This window comes from Rosa rugosa, chromosome 1, assembly GCF_958449725.1.
Source record: "Rosa rugosa chromosome 1, drRosRugo1.1, whole genome shotgun sequence".
Lineage (NCBI taxonomy): Eukaryota > Viridiplantae > Streptophyta > Magnoliopsida > Rosales > Rosaceae > Rosa > Rosa rugosa.
The window spans coordinates 25,717,329-25,738,102 of NC_084820.1; the positions used below are offsets into that span (position 1 = coordinate 25,717,329).

At 37.4% G+C, this 20,774-nt stretch overlaps 3 protein-coding genes across 5 annotated transcripts; 2 read left to right on the forward strand and 1 right to left on the reverse strand.

Moving 5' to 3' along the window:
- Window positions 1-3,414: 3,414 nt before the first annotated feature.
- LOC133718711 (uncharacterized) lies at window positions 3,415-8,881 on the forward strand. Of its 2 annotated transcripts, none has more exons than XM_062145608.1 (10): window positions 3,415-3,596; window positions 3,948-4,004; window positions 4,402-4,503; window positions 4,899-4,952; window positions 5,749-5,781; window positions 5,858-5,890; window positions 6,238-6,288; window positions 7,772-7,825; window positions 8,371-8,433; window positions 8,726-8,881. In XM_062145608.1, exons 1-10 carry the CDS (start codon window positions 3,476-3,478, stop codon window positions 8,767-8,769), a joined length of 612 nt encoding a protein of 203 aa, XP_062001592.1. In that variant the 5' UTR covers window positions 3,415-3,475; the 3' UTR covers window positions 8,770-8,881. The 2 variants fall into 2 exon arrangements, with proteins under 2 accessions (XP_062001592.1, XP_062001659.1); XM_062145675.1 differs by having other exon boundaries at window positions 3,416-3,566.
- Window positions 8,882-10,771: 1,890 nt separating this feature from the next.
- LOC133718952 (uncharacterized) lies at window positions 10,772-13,313 on the reverse strand. 2 transcript variants are annotated; one of them, XM_062145814.1, is made up of 5 exons: window positions 13,193-13,313; window positions 12,318-12,425; window positions 11,770-11,907; window positions 11,561-11,669; window positions 10,772-11,156 (listed from the first exon to the last, which is right to left on the reverse strand). In XM_062145814.1, the coding sequence occupies exons 2-5, from the start codon at window positions 12,419-12,421 to the stop codon at window positions 11,013-11,015; spliced, it is 495 nt and encodes a 164-aa protein (XP_062001798.1). In that variant the 5' UTR covers window positions 12,422-12,425; window positions 13,193-13,313; the 3' UTR covers window positions 10,772-11,012. The 2 variants fall into 2 exon arrangements, with proteins under 2 accessions (XP_062001798.1, XP_062001789.1); XM_062145805.1 differs by having other exon boundaries at window positions 11,561-11,675.
- A 2,518-nt stretch (window positions 13,314-15,831) lies between these two features.
- On the forward strand, window positions 15,832-18,184 carry LOC133725166 (serine/threonine-protein kinase UCNL-like). Its single transcript, XM_062152301.1, has 2 exons — window positions 15,832-16,936; window positions 17,558-18,184. Exons 1-2 carry the CDS (start codon window positions 16,526-16,528, stop codon window positions 18,182-18,184), a joined length of 1,038 nt encoding a protein of 345 aa, XP_062008285.1. The 5' UTR covers window positions 15,832-16,525.
- Window positions 18,185-20,774: the final 2,590 nt, after the last annotated feature.

Sequence of the window (20,774 nt, forward strand, 5' to 3'; positions counted from 1 at the left end):
GATGTTCTGAACCCCCTTAATCTTGAGAATTTGTTCGGGCTAGTAGGCTGAACCATGCTTTGAATGAATTGTTATTGGTTCTAGTTTTTGGAATTTGGAAACATTCCCCCTCCTGTCAATCAACATTTACCTTAACCCTAAATATTAGAGTTCAAACATGTATTTCCTTTTCCTAGTCCTTGTACCAAAAATAAAAGCATGCATATATGTCTGGGGAACCCTCTCCACTATATATACACACATGTAAAAGTAAAATGGAATTGGAATTGGTCTACTCATTTCATTTCATAGTCTATTTATATAGGGAGAGAATTACAACGGAAATATCAATTACAATGATGACATTAAATGCTGATTGATCTGTAATCCTTGCTGATTGATGGTAATCGCTAATTCCTTGATTCCCTCTCCGTCAGTCACTTTGACGAAGGCACATAATGTGTTTTTTCTTTAACAACACAATTAAATATTTTTCTTTATATCGTTTTTTTTTTTAGTAGATTTGAAGAATAATTGAATCACACCGGTCTTTTTTCATATTTTGCTTCTGCCACTGAATTGGTAGGTTTTTTTTTTTTTTTTGGTAATGGAGAATCATTTAAGCTGCCCCAAAGCAAGCCCAAAGGGCTGAAAATAGAACCACAACATAAAGTTCGATGGACAAGCCCAATCGAACTAATAATAAAAGGAAACTTAATTTCCACCTATGCTCAAATAAAGAGCTAGTATAAGGAAATTAAACCTTAAAAAACTAAAAACTAGAACAGAGGCCCAATACAATACAGAAACCCTAGCTATTGTAATCCCTGCACCGTCAACTGCAAGTTGTCTTTGAAATACAGCCGGAAGCAGAAAAGCCTTGAGTACTGTACTGATTGTCCGATGCTAATTGAATCCCAAAACACAGACCATGTGAAACCCAACATCCAAGGGGAGAAGATCCCTCAAAACAAAATCATTCCCTCCACCACAGAGACACATCTCAAGAAAGAACCATGGCTGCATAGATGGAACCGAGAACCAGCATGTAGAACAAGAACAAGAACAAGAACGATGGAGAATGGGGGGTGGAAAACCCATGCGTGAGCACCCATACTCGCCGAGGTAAGTGACTTGCACTTTAGAATCGCAGCCATACGAATCGTCTTGGAGGTTTAAGGTAGAGAGAGATGTCATGTTAGGAGGTCGAGTGATCTTAGATCTGGAAACATATGAGAACAGTTGGCAATGTGAAAAAAGGAAAAGAAAATTCGAGGAACAAGGTCCTCCTGATCTGGACATAGCCAGGAATTCACCACAAAGGGTACAAAATATCACCACAAGACCACAAGGGTGAGAAAGGATCTGAAAAAGTTTGGAAAATGGAGATGGAAGGAACCTGTGATAAAGCCTTAACAATAGACCCGCCCCCAACTTTGAAGCCGTCGATCTAGATCCGGATGGATCAAGATCTGGGCAAGAGAAAAGGGTGAGGGGAAAGTAGTTCTCAAATCTGTTTTCTCTCTCTAAAACCTGAATTGGTAGGTTTAAGAAAAGACGAGCAGAGCAGGGCCGACTTTGAGAATTTAGGAGCTTAAGGTGAGGTAAAGTCATAACTTTAGAGACCTTTTAGTAAATTTGGGACTTAAATTTGAACCTTTTTTTTTTTTGGAGGAAACTGCAAATCATGGGTTGGGGACCTCAACGTCAAAGTTCAAGGGTGGGGTGACGATGTTGTACGTTTGGTATGCTTAAACATTAGAGGAGATTTGGCATAATATGGATAATTAATTATTTAAGTGCTGGGTACATTTGGATATTTGTTGGGTCCAATTAGCACAACCCTGCTATAAAATGGTGGGTTTATTCATTAAACTTTTTAATTTTACTTTTTGTTGAAAGCAGAAAATAGATTTGCTTTTATTTTAGAAAAATTGTTCTATACAATGGCGGTTCAAGTGAAACAGCAAATTTAACATATCTCAACCGTTGATATATATATGCAATCTTTTTTCTAGTAATAAAAAAGATAATTGATGTTATCTAATATTCTATTTCCGTTTGTATAAGTGAACATCTGTGTACTAAATACTTTTATTATTATTTTAGGCTTTTAAGATGATTTTTATGACGAGAACGCCGCCCTGATGGGTGGACGTTTATGCAATTTTCTCCATCTCCTATGGAGATCAATGTCGGCTCCTCATTTGGTGTTGTATACCTCGAGTGCGGTGCAAACCGTCTCTTCTATCCTTCTAGTTTGCTTTTCAAAGGCATGGTTTTCGACTCCTCCTGCGGCGGCGGATTGCGATGTGTTCCTTTTCTCTCAGATCTCTACAACTTGGGATTCCAGGCTGTGGTCGATCTGGACCTATGGTCGGCGACCTTCCACCTGGAAATCGGAGGTGTTGGATTGGATCCGGATCTGGGATCCAGGGACTATGAAGACGTCTTGGAACCTTGGCCGTGCCTTCTTGGACTTTCTGGTAGTAGGGCTGTGGGAGGGGCTCGAGATGGGAAGGTTCACGCCTCAGCCTTCCGGCGGAGTGCAGCTGTCAGGTTTTTTTCTGGTTTCTGGTTCCCATATCAGATCAGAGGGAGTTCGAGGCAGGAGACGACGGTGTTGCAGTCCGTGGGTGATGGTGACGCGACGTTTTGGCTCAGAAGTGGGACGTGCAGGCTTGGGGCTCCAAGGGTGGAACGACCGCGGATGGGGCTGTAAGACTGGTGGTCTGGGTGGTGGCGCTTGGAGTCATGTGGACGGAACCAGGACTTGTGTTTTCCGGAGTTGCAGATCTGGTAGGGTGGTCGGACGGCGGGCTGAAGCCAGGGTGCCCAGATCCGATTGAGTTGGGCTTGGGCGTTTGTCAAGGTTGACCCGTCAGCCTTGATTTTGGATTTGGGCCGGATTTGGATCCGGGTCATATTCAAATCCGGATCTTGGATCCGAGACGGCTGCTCATATTGATCTGGTATTTGTTCTGGTTTTTGGGAGTTTGTTTGCTAATTTTCGAGTTTCTGACACCCTCGGTTACTTTCGAACTCTCGGTGAGCGAATCATCTCTCCTAGGTGATCATATCACCAGTTACGGTTACCATTATGTTTACACTGCTCTCGTGACATATGCAGTGCATCGATGTCGTTCGGCATTAAGTCACATGGTTACCTTTCATTCTAGATGCGTCTATGCATCTTGTTATCTTTTATTGTTTTCCTACACTTTAGATGCTTTTGATGCTTTATTGTTTTTATTTCGATGTTTTTGCATCGCTCCATGTACTTAAGCAAGGGCTTTTTGGGCAATTCAAATTTTGGTGAATCTCTTTAGCATAAATGGATATTTCTAATTACTATTTAGTCCCTGAGCTATCAAGGTTTCTGTGAAAGGTTTTGGACAAATCGGACATAAAAAATAAAGAAACCGGCTACTACACTAGTTATATAAACTGAGAGAGAGAGAGTAAAAGCAGGCGAAACGAAACAATTAGTGTTAGAATGCTAAATTTCGCAGCGATGTTCGGCAGAAGAAGACATCGTGCTCCCAAATCTCCGGCGGCGGTCGGTAAAAAGAAGGATAAGTGTGGGGGTATGCTTTATCATCTACTCTGCGGTTTAGGTAGTACAATTTCGTCTTCAATTTTTGATTTCTGTTTTGAATTTGCTGGTGTGTTTCTGATTTTTGTTTTAGGGTTTGTGTGGAGCATTGTCTGCAATTTCCTTGTGTGTAGAGTATACTATTTCTTGTGTAGAGTTATACTAGTTCTTGCGTAGAGTGTACTATTTCTTGCTGCGATGATCATATATAGGTCAATTTGCGTTGCATGCAGCTGCTCATGTTTGTTTCATCAAACATTGATTTTTGCTCTTTTTATGCTAGTATTTGAATGTAATGTAGTCATCGAACTGTTTTTTTATTTTTATTTTTTTTATAAGTTTGGTTTTACTCTGACAATATTAACACAAACAGGAAGCAAGGTGAGACCAGAACCAGATAGCAAGGCCAGAGGATCAAAGCATTCACATGGTAAGATTTTTGGATTTTTTGTTTTTTACGTTTGTGAGGAATGTTTCTGCCAATTTCATTGGGCTCTGTTTTTTTTTAATCAAAGAGGATGTTTTTGGTAATTAGACGAAATACTGAGAGACCAATATTGTGTATAGCTAGAAATAGAATATTGGTTATCATAGTTTTAAGATAACTTGTCCAACCAAATAATCTTGGTCTATCGGGTGATTCTGGTCTATGTGACAGTGAATGTAGGAGATCAAGGATTTTGGATCTCATTGCATCTGCAGTCTTATGTAATCAGACATTCATTATTGCTTTTCTTATGACACAACATCAATATATCTGTTACTGTCTGATGTCATGTAGTCAGAGTCGTGATGTTTCTGGTTTTGACATATACTCACATTGACAGGTAGTGGTGCTGGAGGACCAAATAACACTTCTGCTCGTAGGTCATGGAAAACAGGCACCAAGTCTGAAGAAAGAAAGATTGCCACTTCCCCTCCCCACGATGGTATGCTTTATTTTTGTTTTAGAGTTTGTGAGTAACGTTATATTGGATCTGCTTCCGCAGTGTGTTTTTTGGGAGAAAAAAATGTGTTGATTTTATATTATGTAATTAGAGCAAGTCCTGGGACAAACGTCGATTAATATGGCTTATGGAGATAACTTCTCCAGCCAAGTCATTTCAGTCCTGGTGCATGATGCATAGCTAATTAAGTATACTATTTTTTGATGGGATCTGTTTGCATTCTAGCTGTTCATGTTTCATTGAACATTCATGTTTGCTCTTCTTACGGTAGCATTCAGTGGTCATAGTACTTATTATTATTATTATTTTATTTATTTATTTATTTATTTTTGGTTCTTTTGCCTTTTATATTTTGTCTGACAATATAACCACAACAGGTGCTGCGTGTCCTGTTCGATTTTTCATTGTTGTCCGGGATGATTCTAAAGATGGTAAGCTTTTGATTTTTTTTTTGTTCAAGGTTTTTGAATATCTTCAGGCTCTGTGCTTTGAAGAACGTGATTGTTTTTGTCATTGTTTACTGAAATGAGGTGAAATACTCTGTGCTCAATTTGGTTTTTAAGCTCCACAAGCCAGGTGTTTTTGGTTTCTAGGTATAGGTGACTTGGAATAAAGAGTTAATTGTAGTTTTGAAATATAACTTGCTCCAGTTAAATCATGTTGATCTATGGTCCATGCCCGATCCATAGCAGACAGTTTATATACTGCAAACATTTGTTGATGGGATTATAGATCTCATTGCCTCTGCAGTACTTATAATAGTTATGTGGAATATTTTCACCTAATCATTCTGGTTTAACGTTTTCAAAAACCTACAAACTACCACTAACGTCAGCCTGATTGCCTTTGGATGTTGAATGCATAGGTGACAATTGTGAGTCCAATTGTACATGATGTGCACCGTGTGAATGGAGTTGTAGATTAAAAATGTCGTTAAATACTTGAGATATTAGGGCGAGTTGCGGTTTTTTACTCTACAGTCTTGCACCTTTATTTCCAATCAAATGAAACTGCCCCCTATCCTTTTTGCATTTTGTTGCTATCCTTGGTATTGCTAGAGAATCCATCTGTAGTTTCTGTTGCGTGCTGAGGAGTCCATTTGTTTTCAAATAAATCACTAAGTCTCATTTCTTTAGTAAGCCATTGGGACTTGCGAAGCACATGTCAAAGGACTTGCTGTTGTTGTTGTTGTGATTATTTGATTTTAACAATGTACGTGCAAAACAGGTACCTTGGCAAAAGAATCAAAGATCAACACAGGTATGCATTTGTATATGCTTTTGAGTTTACGTTGTTGTTGTGATTATTTGATTTTAACAATGTAAGTGAAAAACAGGTACCTTGCCCAAAGAATCAAAGATCAACAGAGGTATGCATTTATATATGCTTTTGAGTTTGCGAGTAAAGTTGTGTTCGATTAGTTTGGGCACCAAGTTTTGAAAGGCAAAAATTTTATATCTTGTATTATGTAGTTAGAGGAAATTTTGGATCAATAGGCTTTACTTGCGGCTCCTCATGTTTCGTCAACCATTCATTTTTCACTTCTTATATATCTATTCAGTGTTTGTATTTTACTGGTTTCTTGATTTTGATATTGTCACTTAGTCTGTTTTCTTTCTCCTTTTATTTTTGTCTGACAGTACATCCATTTTCTTTTTTGGTTTCTGCATCACACTTATTCATGTTCTTTTTCTTTTTATTTGTTGTATGAAACAGTTGATGAGTCTTCTTTATGTTCCAGCGATCTGGAGGTGGACTTTCCTAATGGTAAGCTTTAGATTTTGTTTTGAGGTTTGTGAGGAATATTATATGAGAATTTGTTGAGGAAAATAAATTTATTTTTAATTTTAATTTTTTTAAACAATGCTGTGCCAAGAAGTTGGTTTTTGAAAATATTTTTCAGTTTCTTCACTAGCCTAGTCCTCTTGGTTTTCACATTGTGTATGCTTACGTGGAATAATTATAGTGTTTAAGTATGGCTTCTTCAGCCAAATCATGTAGAGTAACTATCTGTTTTTGGGATCATAGATCTCATTGCATCTGCAGTCATTTTTATCAATCTGAGATTCATTATTGCTTTTCTTCTGACATAACATTGATACAGCTGCTACTATCTAATAGTCCTGATATTTTTGTCGTCATATATATTTGGTATTTAACAATATATATGATGTCATGCGATCTTCGGGTGCTTCTCAGTTCTCACTTTGGTTTCAATTAGCTGGAATTTGCTTGTGGTGTGTGTTTTACGAGGAAAAGAAGTGTTCTTCTACATTACTACCCCATATTTTTGTGGGTATATCCACATAACTACCCTGCCTAACACTTATGAAAACCTACAAACTAGTCCTGCCGTTAGCTTGATTGACTTGGGTGTGAACGGAGTTAAAGTAAATTAAAAATGTCTCTAAACACTTCAAATATTAGGGAAAATTTCAGTTCAGTACCTGTTAGTTTACCACTTTTATATCCAATCTGATCCCCCCTTCCCCCTCTGCTTTGCAATGCAGTCCTGGTATCGTTAGAGAATCCATCTTGTCTCCAATGGATGCTGATGTGGCTAATATGCAGCTCCTCTTTTACTGGCTTCTTAATATTGAAATGCATTAAATATTAAAAGAATTAGTTAACTGTTCAAACAAGAAATATAAATGGGAAGAAAAGTAATATAAGCATTTAGGTAACTCCTTCCCCGCCCACTCTGGCTTGGGGGATCTCTCACCCTTCGCCTCCTCTTACCTTCTTTTCATCCAAACTTGGCATTTGCAGCTTCTTCATTTGAGGTTGTTGCTCCCTTTGTTGTGCTTTCGACTTTTGTTTTTGGTTTTGTGAGGAATATTATCCGGAATTTTTTGGCTTGTGCTATGAAGAAATTAAGTGTAGTTAATTTTTTAAGATAGCCAAATATTTTGGATCCATTTGGGTTTTCTGGATAATTGTCCTTCCAAAACATACTGGTTTGTGGCTCTGTGCATGGAGTCACGTTGATAACTTACATAGAACAATATGACTAATTGTTATTTTTGATCTCTGCTTGAGCCGTAGCTGATAGTCTGATACACTTGTAAGTAATACTATTTTTTGATGGGAGCATAGATCATTTTGTATTGCAGCTCCTCATATTTCATTATAGATTCATTTTTTGCTATTGTTATGGTATTGAATATCATGTACGTGGTCATAGTTTGATTTTTGGGTTTTGACATCGTCACTTATTCGTGTTTTTTTTTTGGTCCGACAATATAACCAGAAACAGATTATCCGGATCTGTCTGGAATCTTCACCGATGGTTATCCCTCTGATGGTAAGCTTTTGATATTTGTTTAAAATATTAATTTGTGGTCACAGTGTTTTGATGTAAATAAATGCCGGTCTTGTTGGTATGGTTGTTTTTTTTTTCCTGTTTTTTTTTTTTTTTTTTTTTTTTTTTTTTCCTGTTTTGATTTGACAAAATATTTTGTTTTTAAAGTAAACTTCACCAGGCAAGCCATTTTGATTTTTACATTATGTATAGCTGACCTAGAATAATATTTTCAAAGATTACTTCTCCAGCCAAATAATTTTGGTCTATCTGGTCTTTGCATCATGCACAGCTGACAGGTAGTGTATAGTAACTTTCTGTTGATGGGATCATATATCTCATTGACTCATTACCTCTGCCGTCTGATGTTTATAATACTCATAATCAGCATTCTTGCTTTTCTTATGACACAACATTGATTTCTGTCTTGTGTTTTGACATCATTTATACACGTGTGTGTATATATGTATCTATATTTTGTATGTATATGTTATATATATGTACACACACACTTGGTATCTAACATTCTAACAATATATGTTAAACAGGTAGTAGCGAAGAGGTCACTTCAAACAGCTCCCCTAAGTGGATCCCACTTGACAGTAGATTTGGTAATGCTTCTGTTTTTTTTTTTTTTTCCCTGGAATTTGTTCGGGTGTGTGTGCTATGTAGAAGTGTTTTCTATTGGGTAAACTGCACAAAATCAAAAACCTACAATGTACACCTACTTTGGACATGTCATCAGAACTTGCTGCTTACTTGAATTGCCAAATGTGTGCAAATGGAGTTAAAGTAAATTAAAAAAGTCTTCTAAACTATTGAAAAAGAATATAACTTGGCTGTATTACACCTTTTCTCTTTCTTTCTTTTTTGGCTAACTGTCTTACACTTTTCTATTTGCAGATTTGCGCAATGCTCGTCCTTGTCCCCCCCACGGCATCATCTAGATCTTCCTGGAACTTGTTAGGATTTCCCTCGGATGTTGGATTTTAAGAGAATAATAGAATAGTTTAAATGTTTTTGTAAAAAGCTCTCTGGGTAGATATCTGATATATGAATTTTTGGATTTTTGGTTAATGCAATAGAATTAACATCCGGATCCTACTTTTTTACTTTGAAATTATGTTTAAGAAATATGTGAAGATAATTTTTTTTTTTTGGTTCTGATAAAAAAAAAAATTTGTTACATGTGGTTGATTCACTTGATTATGTAACATATTTCCAATGTCTTCCACTTCCCATTTTGTTGGCATTGTGTCCCCATAACTTTTTTTTTTTTTCCTCCCATCTTTCTATTCTCTAGCCTCTAGGTCTTCTATTAAATCTTCATCTTTTTGTATTCTCTTAGAGAAGGCATACCTAGATCGATAACTGGAAATCTGGAATACTGGCCCTTCAACTTCAATATAAAATCTGAAACCCCTCTTATTGAATTTAAACACCAGATCTTTGCACTCTGTTTCTGTTTGAACTTTCCTGGTTCATCCATTATGGGTTGTTGATCTGGTGAATTGCCGAATTCTGGTTCTTTGATATAATTGATATGGCTTAAAAAAAAACAAGTAATTTTTTTTTTCCTTTCTGGTTACATAGAGCCTTAAACAGAAAAAAGAAATAGAAAAAGTTGAATGCTTATAAGTGAAGGCCTGAAAACAGAAAAAGACCTAGATTTTACACAAAGCTCTTCCATAAGATCCTCCAAATAAGCTGGGAACATAGGTGGGAGCGTCATCAAGAACTACCACGCCCACATCATAATTACAAAATCATGTGATTTTCCCCTTGATAAACTACAAAATTGGTGGGAGTGCTCAAAATTTGGGTAAGTTTTGATCCTTTTGTAGTTCCACTGCTAGCCAAATAAACTAAACCTCACAATAAGAAGGCTTCATGTTTTTAGAGAATGATTTGTTGATCTCAGATTCCAATAACTTTGAGAATAACAGAATACAGAAATTACATGCCTTTTCCTTACTAGAGCACTTTACAAGCAACAGGGCACTTTTTTTTTTTTTTGGTAATAGCCTAATACAGAACAGTCTTATTTGATGCAAAATATTTGCTAACCCTTTTAGTAATCATCTTGCTGGGTACAATCAAGCATGCAAAGCATTGAGTATTACAATACGACTCCTAAATGCCCTGTGAGCTGCCACCATATCAATGAAGCCCAGAATCCAGACCATCATTATGCCGTTGCCAAAATCTCCAAGGCAGTCTTTAAATGGATTTGCATTAGCAACTCCAATTACATGTGCATCCCTGACATCTCGCAGCTGGTTCCAAACTTCAAATCTAACTCTCTTCTCATTCTCAATGTTGTACTCCAGATTTCTGATTACCAATAAAAGCATATTCTTCAAACCACTAACTTCGGGATGCCAGAAAGTTTCCAGTTGCTGCTGATAGTCACCCAAGCATTTGATTACATGATCATGCATGGGAAATATTTCCCTGTCCCCTCGACGAGACAATCTTAGCACTGTAATCCTACCACCCGTAGAAGGACTATGCAAACTGGAAAGTGTGACTGATTGCCTGACAAGGTGAACAAAATCAAACTTGGTAAAATCATCTCTCCACGTCTGTGAACCCAGATAGTTTTCAGCCCAGCTACTACCAGCCCCACATGCCATGACTCTTCCCAACTCTGTTGCCATTTGGTTGCGGAATCCAACAAATATTATAACAGCCTGCTGCCCTTCCCAGCTATAGAGCCCAATAGTTGAAGGGAAATGTTCATCCTTATTTTCCTCTTTCTTCTTTCTCTTCCACTCATCAATATACCTCTCACATGCTGCTTTCACAGTGTATATATTATCCTCAATCTCCACTTCATTTTGTACCGTCCATAACAAATCCTGACATATAGTAGCATTACCAGCTACTGCTGCCACAACACGCTCATTGAGTTCATAGATTTTTTGTGTTGTGGCAGCAGTAGCTGGTAATGCTGCTATATGTCAGGATTTGTTATGGACGGTACAAAATGAAGTGGAGATTGAGGATAATATATACACTGTGAAAGCAGCATGTGAGAGGTATATTGATGAGTGGAAGAGAAAGAAGAAAGAGGAAAATAAGGATGAACATTTCCCTTCAACTATTGGGCTCTATAGCTGGGAAGGGCAGCAGGCTGTTATAATATTTGTTGGATTCCGCAACCAAATGGCAACAGAGTTGGGAAGAGTCATGGCATGTGGGGCTGGTAGTAGCTAGGCTGATCGAGGTCATCTTGGTGCCCGGAAACAACAAGACTGTCTGAGCCAATATAGATTGCATCACGTCCAATAAGAGCTACTATTGTGGTACCTTTGCCGCTAAAGGAATTGTCCTAGCAAAAGAAGGAAACCAAAGGAGAAAAAATAAAAAGGGATGAAGCATCTTACTTTCTAATAAAAGATTACAGATCACTATCATAGCATACATATATAATTACAAGGGCATACATCGTGTAAGCACCAATTCAGTGCTTAACCTTTGCAAAATATAAATGCTACCTGCATTAACTTACTGATTGGTTTAAACATGTGTATATTCCACGGATCATATATTAGAAATTTGAGGTGTCTTTCTAGAATTTGGGGCACGAATAGAAAGCTTTAGATTGTCCTTTCCTGTAGGTACTAATGATCATATGCAAATCCTGATTTTCTCTATGATTCAAGTGAAGTTATTTTCAGAGTTTCAATCCTTAAATTTTTTTGCACAAACAAGCCACAAGAATAGTTTACTCACACCTTTAAGCGCCTTGGTATATGCTTCAGCCTTTTCAGCATTTCCATCAGTTTCCTTTGCTGAAGGAATTTCAAGTTCCATGACATTCACCATACAAGGTCTACGAAGTCTACAGCTGTAGAATATCAGATATCAGTAAAATCAAGAGGCTGATCGGAAAACTTCTAGAGAGTAACTGAAAAGAGAAAAGAATATTAAATGCATCATACTTGGAAACTTTCCGGGTAGAGATGGTTTTCTTTGAGTTACTCAGTAGCTGCACACTTGGGAGACTGGGCTTAGGATTTATACTCTGAATACTAGGTAGTCTTGTCTTCTCAGTTGAGCTGGAAGGACTCACTTGTACACTGCAATAAAGTCACACATGGACAGAAAGCTTACATCAACAATCAGATATTTCCCTGGAAAGCCTAGTGGACAAATCATGCACGTTGCAATACTCATAAAAATGAGTTATCATGGCCCTGAAGAAGATGAGCAAACTCCAACTTTTGAATTACGTTATAATTAAAACCCCAATTTTCATGCAAAGTTTACGGAAGATCTAATTGATCAGTCTCATATTCATCTCAAAGACAACAATATTTAAAGAGCACAGAAAAAAAAAAAATATCAGGCTGTAAAAGTGCGGTTCAACTTATGAATACTTCTAGAGTTATATCATATAACAAGAACTAAAGAAGACCAACTTCCTATGACAGGAGACTCGGTTTCAACTTGCAACAGTAAAATATAAGATGGAAGAGGATTATCTCACCTGACATCTTTAAGAATTTTTCCCTGCTCACTTACTCCGACAGGTTCTCTTTCTGTTACTTCTTTGTTAGACAGCTGCAAGTTCCCAACTAGATTGAAATCCATATCCCTGTACAGAAAGCTCGTAAGTGTTGTTTTGAATTTGCATTTTCTTTAGAATACATGTAGCAAATAAAAAAAAATTGGGATAGGCATGTATGAATCCGAAATTCTGTCCTCTTTTCAAAACAGATTTTCACAGACCAAACCAATTTTCCTCATCTGTTATAAAAGCAACACGGAATTAGACTCCGTCATTCATTTAGAATGAAAACTTGAAAAATGGTAATCTGAGAAATTTTTACAACCAAGCTTTGATGACCCAACCTTCCAAAGAAAGTACATAACAGACAAAACTAATGAGAAATATGGAGTTAAAACCAAGAACTGAAATATTGAACCCAGGTTTCAGCATCAAATCAGTATAAAAATTTGTTAAGTGCTCTGCATTTTCATTATTTGAGAAAAGCCTCTGATATATCCAAAGCTGAAAAAGAGCAACAATCCAATCGATACAAATTAAACCCTAACGTCCTTTCGAGCTTTCAAACTAACAATTTAGGAATAGAACACAACGCGCATTAGAAAATAGAAAGCACGAAATCTGAAAATGAAAAGTAACAAACTGATCCAGCGAGCTAGTAGATAGAGATTTCACACTAACATCAAACTCTAAACCATAATCTACAAAACGGAGATAGCCAAATCAAGCACTTGTGCTACTAACAAGACGGAGGAATCGGTTAACATTACGTCTAGCTCTACTCGTATGAAAAATTAAAACAAAAATAATCAAATTTTCCAGAAATTTCATCGTAAAAGAGAGAAGAAATTCACCAGAAAGAGAGAGAGGTCGTCCAAGCACGAACTCAGTGTGTGCGACTCGGTATTTAAAGTGAGGGAAGGACGCTCTCGCTTGGGATTAGCGCGCTCTTTTAAAGTTAATCAGACCCCTCCCTTGGGTTAACCTCTTGGGCTTCTCTAAATGGGCCAAACAGTTTGATCCCATATTGGTAACCCAATCTACATTAGTGAACGGGTGGTTCTTTTCTACGGGCAGGAGAAATTAAATTTCCCACAAAACCAATGTTCAGTAGCGCTATAAAACTGATCAGAAAATTACGTCTCATTCCGATGTTTGCAACTTTTTTTTTTTTTTTTTTCACTACAAAACATAGTCATATCATTACCGACATTACGTTGACCAAATAAAGTCCACACGGTAATTAGTGCGCGGGTGGTCGGAAAGGAAATCAATTTTTAATCTTCTCATTCCAATGTGGCAATGTTGTTAACTCTACGAAAGTGATCAGAAAATTACTTGTCATTCCAATATTTGCCCATTTTTTTTCCTTCTTCTATAGATTTTCTTTCCTAAATCTTCAAATTCGGAAACAAAATAAGGTCTTAAAGTTAATCGACCTCAAGCTAAATGGGCGATCTGTTCGGGCCAAAATATTAATGTAAGGAAGTGTTACAATCAGAAAAAGGTATTGTGAACAGTATCTAAAGTTTAATTTTCGGCCTATAAAGTATACCCCGCTCCATGCCCCTTTCGCGCCAATTCTCAACAACCAATCACATCAACCCCCACTGACCGCTTTATAAATTTGAACTTTGAAGAACCAATAGCGCCAACCACCGAATAAAACCTCCGAAACCCGATCCCGAATTCCAAAATGCAACTCAAAATTCGGGTTGAGCTTCAAGACCGAGCTATTGGAGCAATACGGGTTGAGCTTCACCACTTTCGAAGCTTTGGGTACTTATCTATGGCGAGCCAATTGCAAGTGTCTGGTTTTTCAAATTGGCCTTTATCAAACTCTATTTTTTTTGTTTGTGATAATGGATGAAATTTTAAACATGGTCAAATTAATTGTCTGAAATTCTAATGGACGAAACGGTGATGTTTGCTTATGCACTGAATGTTCGGAAGCCACTAAACCCTCACTTACCAGTGGGGTATGGGGAAATGGTTGCATTGCTATGTACGTAAAGCTGAGCGCCAAGGGCTTGATCGAATAGCCAACTTACGTGGGAAGTTGCGGATCGGATAAATAAGAGCAACAGCAATGCCATGCACGGATGAGTATGTGCGGTCGTTCATCGACTCTCAGGAGCTGCATTACGATGAGGGAATCAGGGCCGGAAAAGAAGTGAGCGGGTTCACGGATTGGAGGCACTTGCGGCACTCGACAGTTGATTTTAGGTGGGGGGGGGGGGGTCCTGTGACTGTTTTGCCGCTTTCGAGGAACTTGGAGTGTTGAGCGTTGCTTTTTCTTGCCTTGTTCTGGAAGCAATGGAAAGAAAGATGGGTTCAAGATTAATCATGGTGAATCTGAGAGAGTGCTATGCCTGGTTTTAGAAAGGATCGGAGATGGACAAGTTTAGCAGCCAAGAATTTGGGTTTTGTCCTTTTGTAATTAAGAAATAGGCCTCTCAATTTCTTGTCTCATGACTATCATCTCTTCTCTGCGTTGAGAAAAAAAAAAAAAAAAAAAAAAGAGGATTAAGATACAACTATAAGCCTGTTGAATACAAAATAATTTAATGTAACCACATACTATCTTACAGCATTTTCATCAATTTGAAGGGGATGGAAAAAGCTGAAGAAACTTTCAAGTTTCTTTCGCCAAGCAGTACATTTTCAGGATACCGAACCATTCAATTTCCACCCTGCAGAGCACAAAGCATAGCCAAATTATAGTCCAACAACCATGCCTTAAGGTACAAGCCAACCAAACGACAAAAAAAGAAGAAGTACCGAGTCAAACTTACTCAGATCAGAGCATAGTACATGTTTTGAGCGGTTGACTTGTTTGTGAATCAATTCACTCCACAGGTACTGTCGATGTTTGATCACTAGCTAGCTAAGTTGCTTCAAGTTCAAGGAGATACCAAAAAGGGTGGCTTGGTTGTGTTGGCCATTAAAGATGATATTAATTAATTTCTGGGGTTCAAATGATAATATATTAAGAGAAATGACATACATAAATTTAGAAAAATCGCTGATTTTAAGTAATCTCAATTTTTAGGTTATGAGATCCGAGTATAACTGTATTTGAAGAGAAAAATCATTAGATCATATGAGTCTTGGAATATCGATAAGAGGAGCGAAGCAACTTGAGCATCGAGAGGGAGCTGAAACCCGTTTGTTTCTCAAAGCACGGAAAGACCAAACAAAACTAATTTTAGTAATTAAGAGTCGGTTCATCGAAATAGAAAATTGATCAAGAATTCATTTTGTGAGCTACACAAGACCATTAAATGATTGATTAATGATTTCAGAGAAAATTAGATATAAACCCAAAAATATAAGCTTCTATTGGAAAAAACCCATATATATTTTTCTTTCAATTTACACCCACTCTACATAAGCAAACCTTCCATATCAAGTATATGTATATAATTAATAGTTGGGTTAAATACTGTTTACTCCTTGAACTTTTGCCCGAAAAACACTTCAGTCCCTCGCTTTTTAATTTCACACGTTTAGTCCTTGTACTCTCAAATTTTGGACCAATAGGTCCATTCCGTTAGTCTCCATCTAAACTCTCTGTTAACTTGCTGATGTGGCAGTCATTCTGTGAGAAAATGTCCATTATACCCTCACTTTTTTTATTATTTAAATTTTATTCTTTTCTCCTTTTTTTTTTCTTTTTTTTCTTTTTTTCTTTTTTCGGTTTATCTCTTCTTCCCTCTCCCCTGCAGAAACCTCAGCAATCAGCACAACGCCTCCGTCGATCTCCTCAGCAACCTTCCTCTCCTCCTTCAAATAAACAAAAACCCATTGTCAAATGCTTCTCTCTCCCATTGACAAAAACCCTAGAGGAGACGGAGCTCCATGCCCCAATCATCTACAATCCATGAGCTCCATCCAAACCATGCAAAAACCCAGTACCATCAAATCTCAATTCAAGGCCAAACAACTCCATGCCCCAATCCCCACCGCCATCACCAATGCCACTGCTCCGCCGCCCAAAACCATATCCGAAATGAAAATCTCCCTCTTCTCTAATGGAGACCTGCAAAACCTTAGTCCATACTCTTCTCAATGTCTGCTTCCTGTACTCTCTTCGACATAGGCCATCAGAAAAACTTCAAATTACACTTCCAAAATCAACGAACAAAAATTGATCAAAACACCTAACTTCTAACCAAGATCAAAACATGACCACTCAAATCGAACACACATGCAGATCGGACTCACTTGGGGTTGGGCTTGGAATGGGAAAGATTGGCATACATGTTCTTGGCCTTGAAGCTCTGCTGTCAAGCAAGAATCGAGCAGAGAAGAGAGCGATTTCCCGTTCCGGCGGCGACCTCAACGTCCTCCGCTACCGCCAAAACGACCACATTTTCTCCCAAACGGTGATCCGTTTCTATCTGGCGAAGATCGTCTGCGCGCTGGAGCACCTCCACAGCATGGGGATCGCTTACCGGGATTTGAAACCGGAGAACATGCTGATCCAACAGTCGGGTCACGTGACCCTCACGAACTTCGACCTTTCCAGAAGCCTCAAGCACCTCCACAGCCAGAGATCCGCCACAAACACCGCAGGAACCTCACGCGCTGGATCAGCATTATCAAAGAGAACAACAAGGCCGGGTTGAAGAAGTCCAAGTCAACCCGGTCAGCCGCCGCTGTTTGTACCTATTTTTGGTAAACTGGCCCGTAAATCAATTGGCTGATAGATGAGGAAAATATAGTGCTTTTCTTGTTGATACTCGATAAATTTCATATTTATGAGATTTTATTAGATATTAACTTTTGGAGAAGAAATGAAAATGGAAGGAAATAACGGTGATAATTATTCTTTGGAATAATTAATGCCGAGATTTTATTGAGTTTGAAGGCATTAGAGAGAATATTGCATATTTAAGAACAAATCAATATAATGGCGCCGCAAGAAGAATGCAATTATGGTGCGATTAAGGAATTTATCACGCCTAATTGTATTTTCTTTCCTAAATGTTATGTTTGTAATAGTATAAAGAGGAGGCATTTAGCTCATTGTAAATGGTCCCCGACCAACACAACTCAAAATTAATACATCAAATTCTCTACAATATCAATCTTTTCATTCTTTCTCTAGCCTACTTTAATTTTTATCGCTTTCTTTACCTTCCGCACTTTATCTTTCCTGCAATATACTCTTTAGTCTCTTTAAATTTCATGCAATTTAATTAATTCGCATTTAGATTCTTGCTCTTTCACTTTTCGCACTTTACTTTCTGCAATCTATATCAAAAAATAAAAAAGAGAAGCAACATAAGACGCCGAAAGTCCTTGCAACAAAGGCAAGAGAACCCAGCAGCCGAGACGGTTCCTTCCTCAGCCCACAATCACTTAAAAGAAGTCAGATCAAGCGCAAATCTTATCAAAACCTCGCTCGGCCAATTGGCCGCGAGTTGGCACGCCTGCGTATCAAGAAGGACAATTGGACTTCAAATCCATCGGCTACTAATTTGGGCCGAGACGATTTTGAGGCAAACAGCCGCAAGCCGAGCTTCTCCGACAACGGCGAGCGGGCCAACTCATTCGTCGGCACCGAGGAGTATGTGTCCCCCGAGGTCGTCCGCGGCGAGGGTCATGAGTTCACCGTGGACTGGTGGGCCCTAGGGATTCTCACCTATGAGTGCCTCTACGGGACGACACCGTTTAAGGGGAAGAGCAGGAAGGAGACGTTCCGGAACGTGCTGACGAAGACGCCGGAGTTGGAAGATGAGGTTGTGGGCCGGAGAGTAGGGTCAGAGTACTTGGAGTGGAATCAGACACAAAAAAAGAAAGAAAAGGGAATTTTTTTATGGAGAGAGAAGAAGAGATAAACCAGATAAAGAAAAAAAGACATTTTGATTAAATTTTGGATGAAGAGAGGAAAAAGACATTTTTACTCTTGATTTAACGTCAAAATTAAACAGATGGACCTATTGGTCAAAAATTGAAAGATGAAGGAGTAAACGTGTGAAATTAAAAAGCGAGGGACTGAAGTGTTTTTCAGGCAAAAGTACAAGGAGTAAACAGTATTTAATAGGGTTGTCAATTCCGACACGACCCGATAACACGACTCGAAACCCGCACGAAATAAAGCGGGTTGAACCTGCACGATTAAAAAGCGGGTCAGCCGTGGGTGAACCCGCCATGACCTATTTAATAAATGGGTCGGCCACGGGTCAACCCGCCAATACGAAGTGAACCCGAATAACCCGATTATGCTATATTTCTTCTTAAAATTTTAGACGCTGGGAGTATTTGATCATATGATCAGACAATTTGAAATATTTTGCTTTATAGTTATTGGATTTAATTATTTATAAATTATATATAATTATTTATATTTTTCGTCTTGTAGAGTTTTTAGTGAATTTAATCAATTTATGCATTTTTTTAGTTAAATGGGTCGCATTGTTAACCCTTAAATGTGTCATTTTGTCTAACACGACACAACTTATTTATTAAATGGGTTAAGCGGGTTGGAAACGGATAACCCGTTTAATAAATAGGTTGGGTTTGAGTTTACATTTTTGACACGATTATTAAATGGGTTGGGTTTGGATTCGTATCTTGAGACACGACAAATATCTTGACCCGACACGACCCATTGACAGCCCTAGTATTTAACCCTTAATAGTTTTTCTCATTTTTTTGATATATCTAATTTGCCCTTCTGATTGTAGAGAATTAAATTAAGTATCTTCCTTAATCTTATCATCCATTTGAATTTGAAATATTAAGCTGAAAAATCAATTCATTTTGACTTTATCATAATCAAGTGAGGCTTAAATACCATAAACCTTCAAGCTAAAAAAGGATAGTATCTTCTACGATCATAGGTATAATATAGTAGAAAACCTAACAAAGAGGTATATGATACCAAAAAAAAAATGATTCTAATATAGAGGTGTCATACAAAAAGAAACAAAAAATAAACCTCTTATATATTAGATACATACTTGAAATCAAATTAACTAGAAAAAGTGTTTTGATGATCAGGTACCTTATTGTATAGATATATGCATATAGGTATAATATAGAGACTTTCAACCTAATAAACATGGTCAACTTGCAATGATAGAATACCTAAGAAAGAGGTTGATGTGAAAAATGATTCTAATAAAAAGGTTGATATGAAAATTCTTAGAATTCAGGTTAGCTAAACATATATGTCTAATCTTTAGGTTGTAATTAAAAAAAAAACAATATATATATTAGTTGGGTTAAAAACTTTAAACCTCTACCTTTAAGTTAGATTGCAAGTAAAACATAAAGTTACCTTTAAAATAAAAAGTTTTAATTACCGAAAAGTAAATTTAGGAAATTATATAAAGAAAAACGTACTCCACAATTCTAGCAATCATGATGGGACCAATAAAAAAATTTACAATTAAGGTATTTAAAGATGACGTTAATCTTGCTAGTTAACTTATGTTTATCAGATTTAGATTATGGCAATTTGTGTAATTCTTCGAAAAACGAAATCCAATATTTTATCTTAGTTGGCAATAATTGGGTGTAGATTGAAAAGAAATAATAGGATTATAATGAATTGCCCCTTGATTTCATGGGTTCAAGAAATGATGGTTGTGCGAAGTAGTAGTACAAAGTCTACTGAAACGATGCTTTTAATGGGTTTTGAGATTAAACAAAAAGTGATGCTACCCACCTTTGTCAAGTGGGGTTTGCCCTATCCTTCTAATTCAAAGGGCTTCACCAAGTTTATGATGCTACCCACCTTTATCAGGTGGGGGTGCCCTTCTAACCTGAAGGGCTTAGGGGCATCTTCACCAAAGTGAAGAAACCAAACCAACGACTGTAACATTTCACACAACAATCGCTTTAAATGCCATGCTTACATGCTTAGGCAATAAAAACATTGTTGTAAATCCTTATAAATATTAACATAATAGAACTTTTTTTCAATGTGGGATTCCAATGTTTCTTAAGTTCTTGGATGAAACAAAGTGAAATTGAAGCAGATGAGGTATTTGCCTTTCAGTTAGAGAATATTCTGATTCCCAACAATCATGCAAACAATTGTGGTAGGATATGGAGAAATTCAACTATGTATGATCTCATTCTGATGTTTGCAACTTTTTTTTTCATTACAAAATCATTACCGACATTACGTTTACCAAATACTAGCCTTGGGCCTGTGTATCCGCATGGTAATTAGTGCGCGGGTGGTTGGAAAGGAAATCAATGTATAATCTTTATGGGCATACATGAGAAATCAAATTGTTCTCATTCCGATGTTGTCTTTTTTTTTCTTTTTTTTTTCGGAACTGAATTATTCCAATGTTGTTAACTCTACGAAAGTGATCAGAAAATTACTTCTCATTCCAATAGTTGCCCAACTTTTTTCATTCTTCTATAGATTTTCTTTCCTAAATCTTTAAATCCGGAAACAAAATAAGGTCT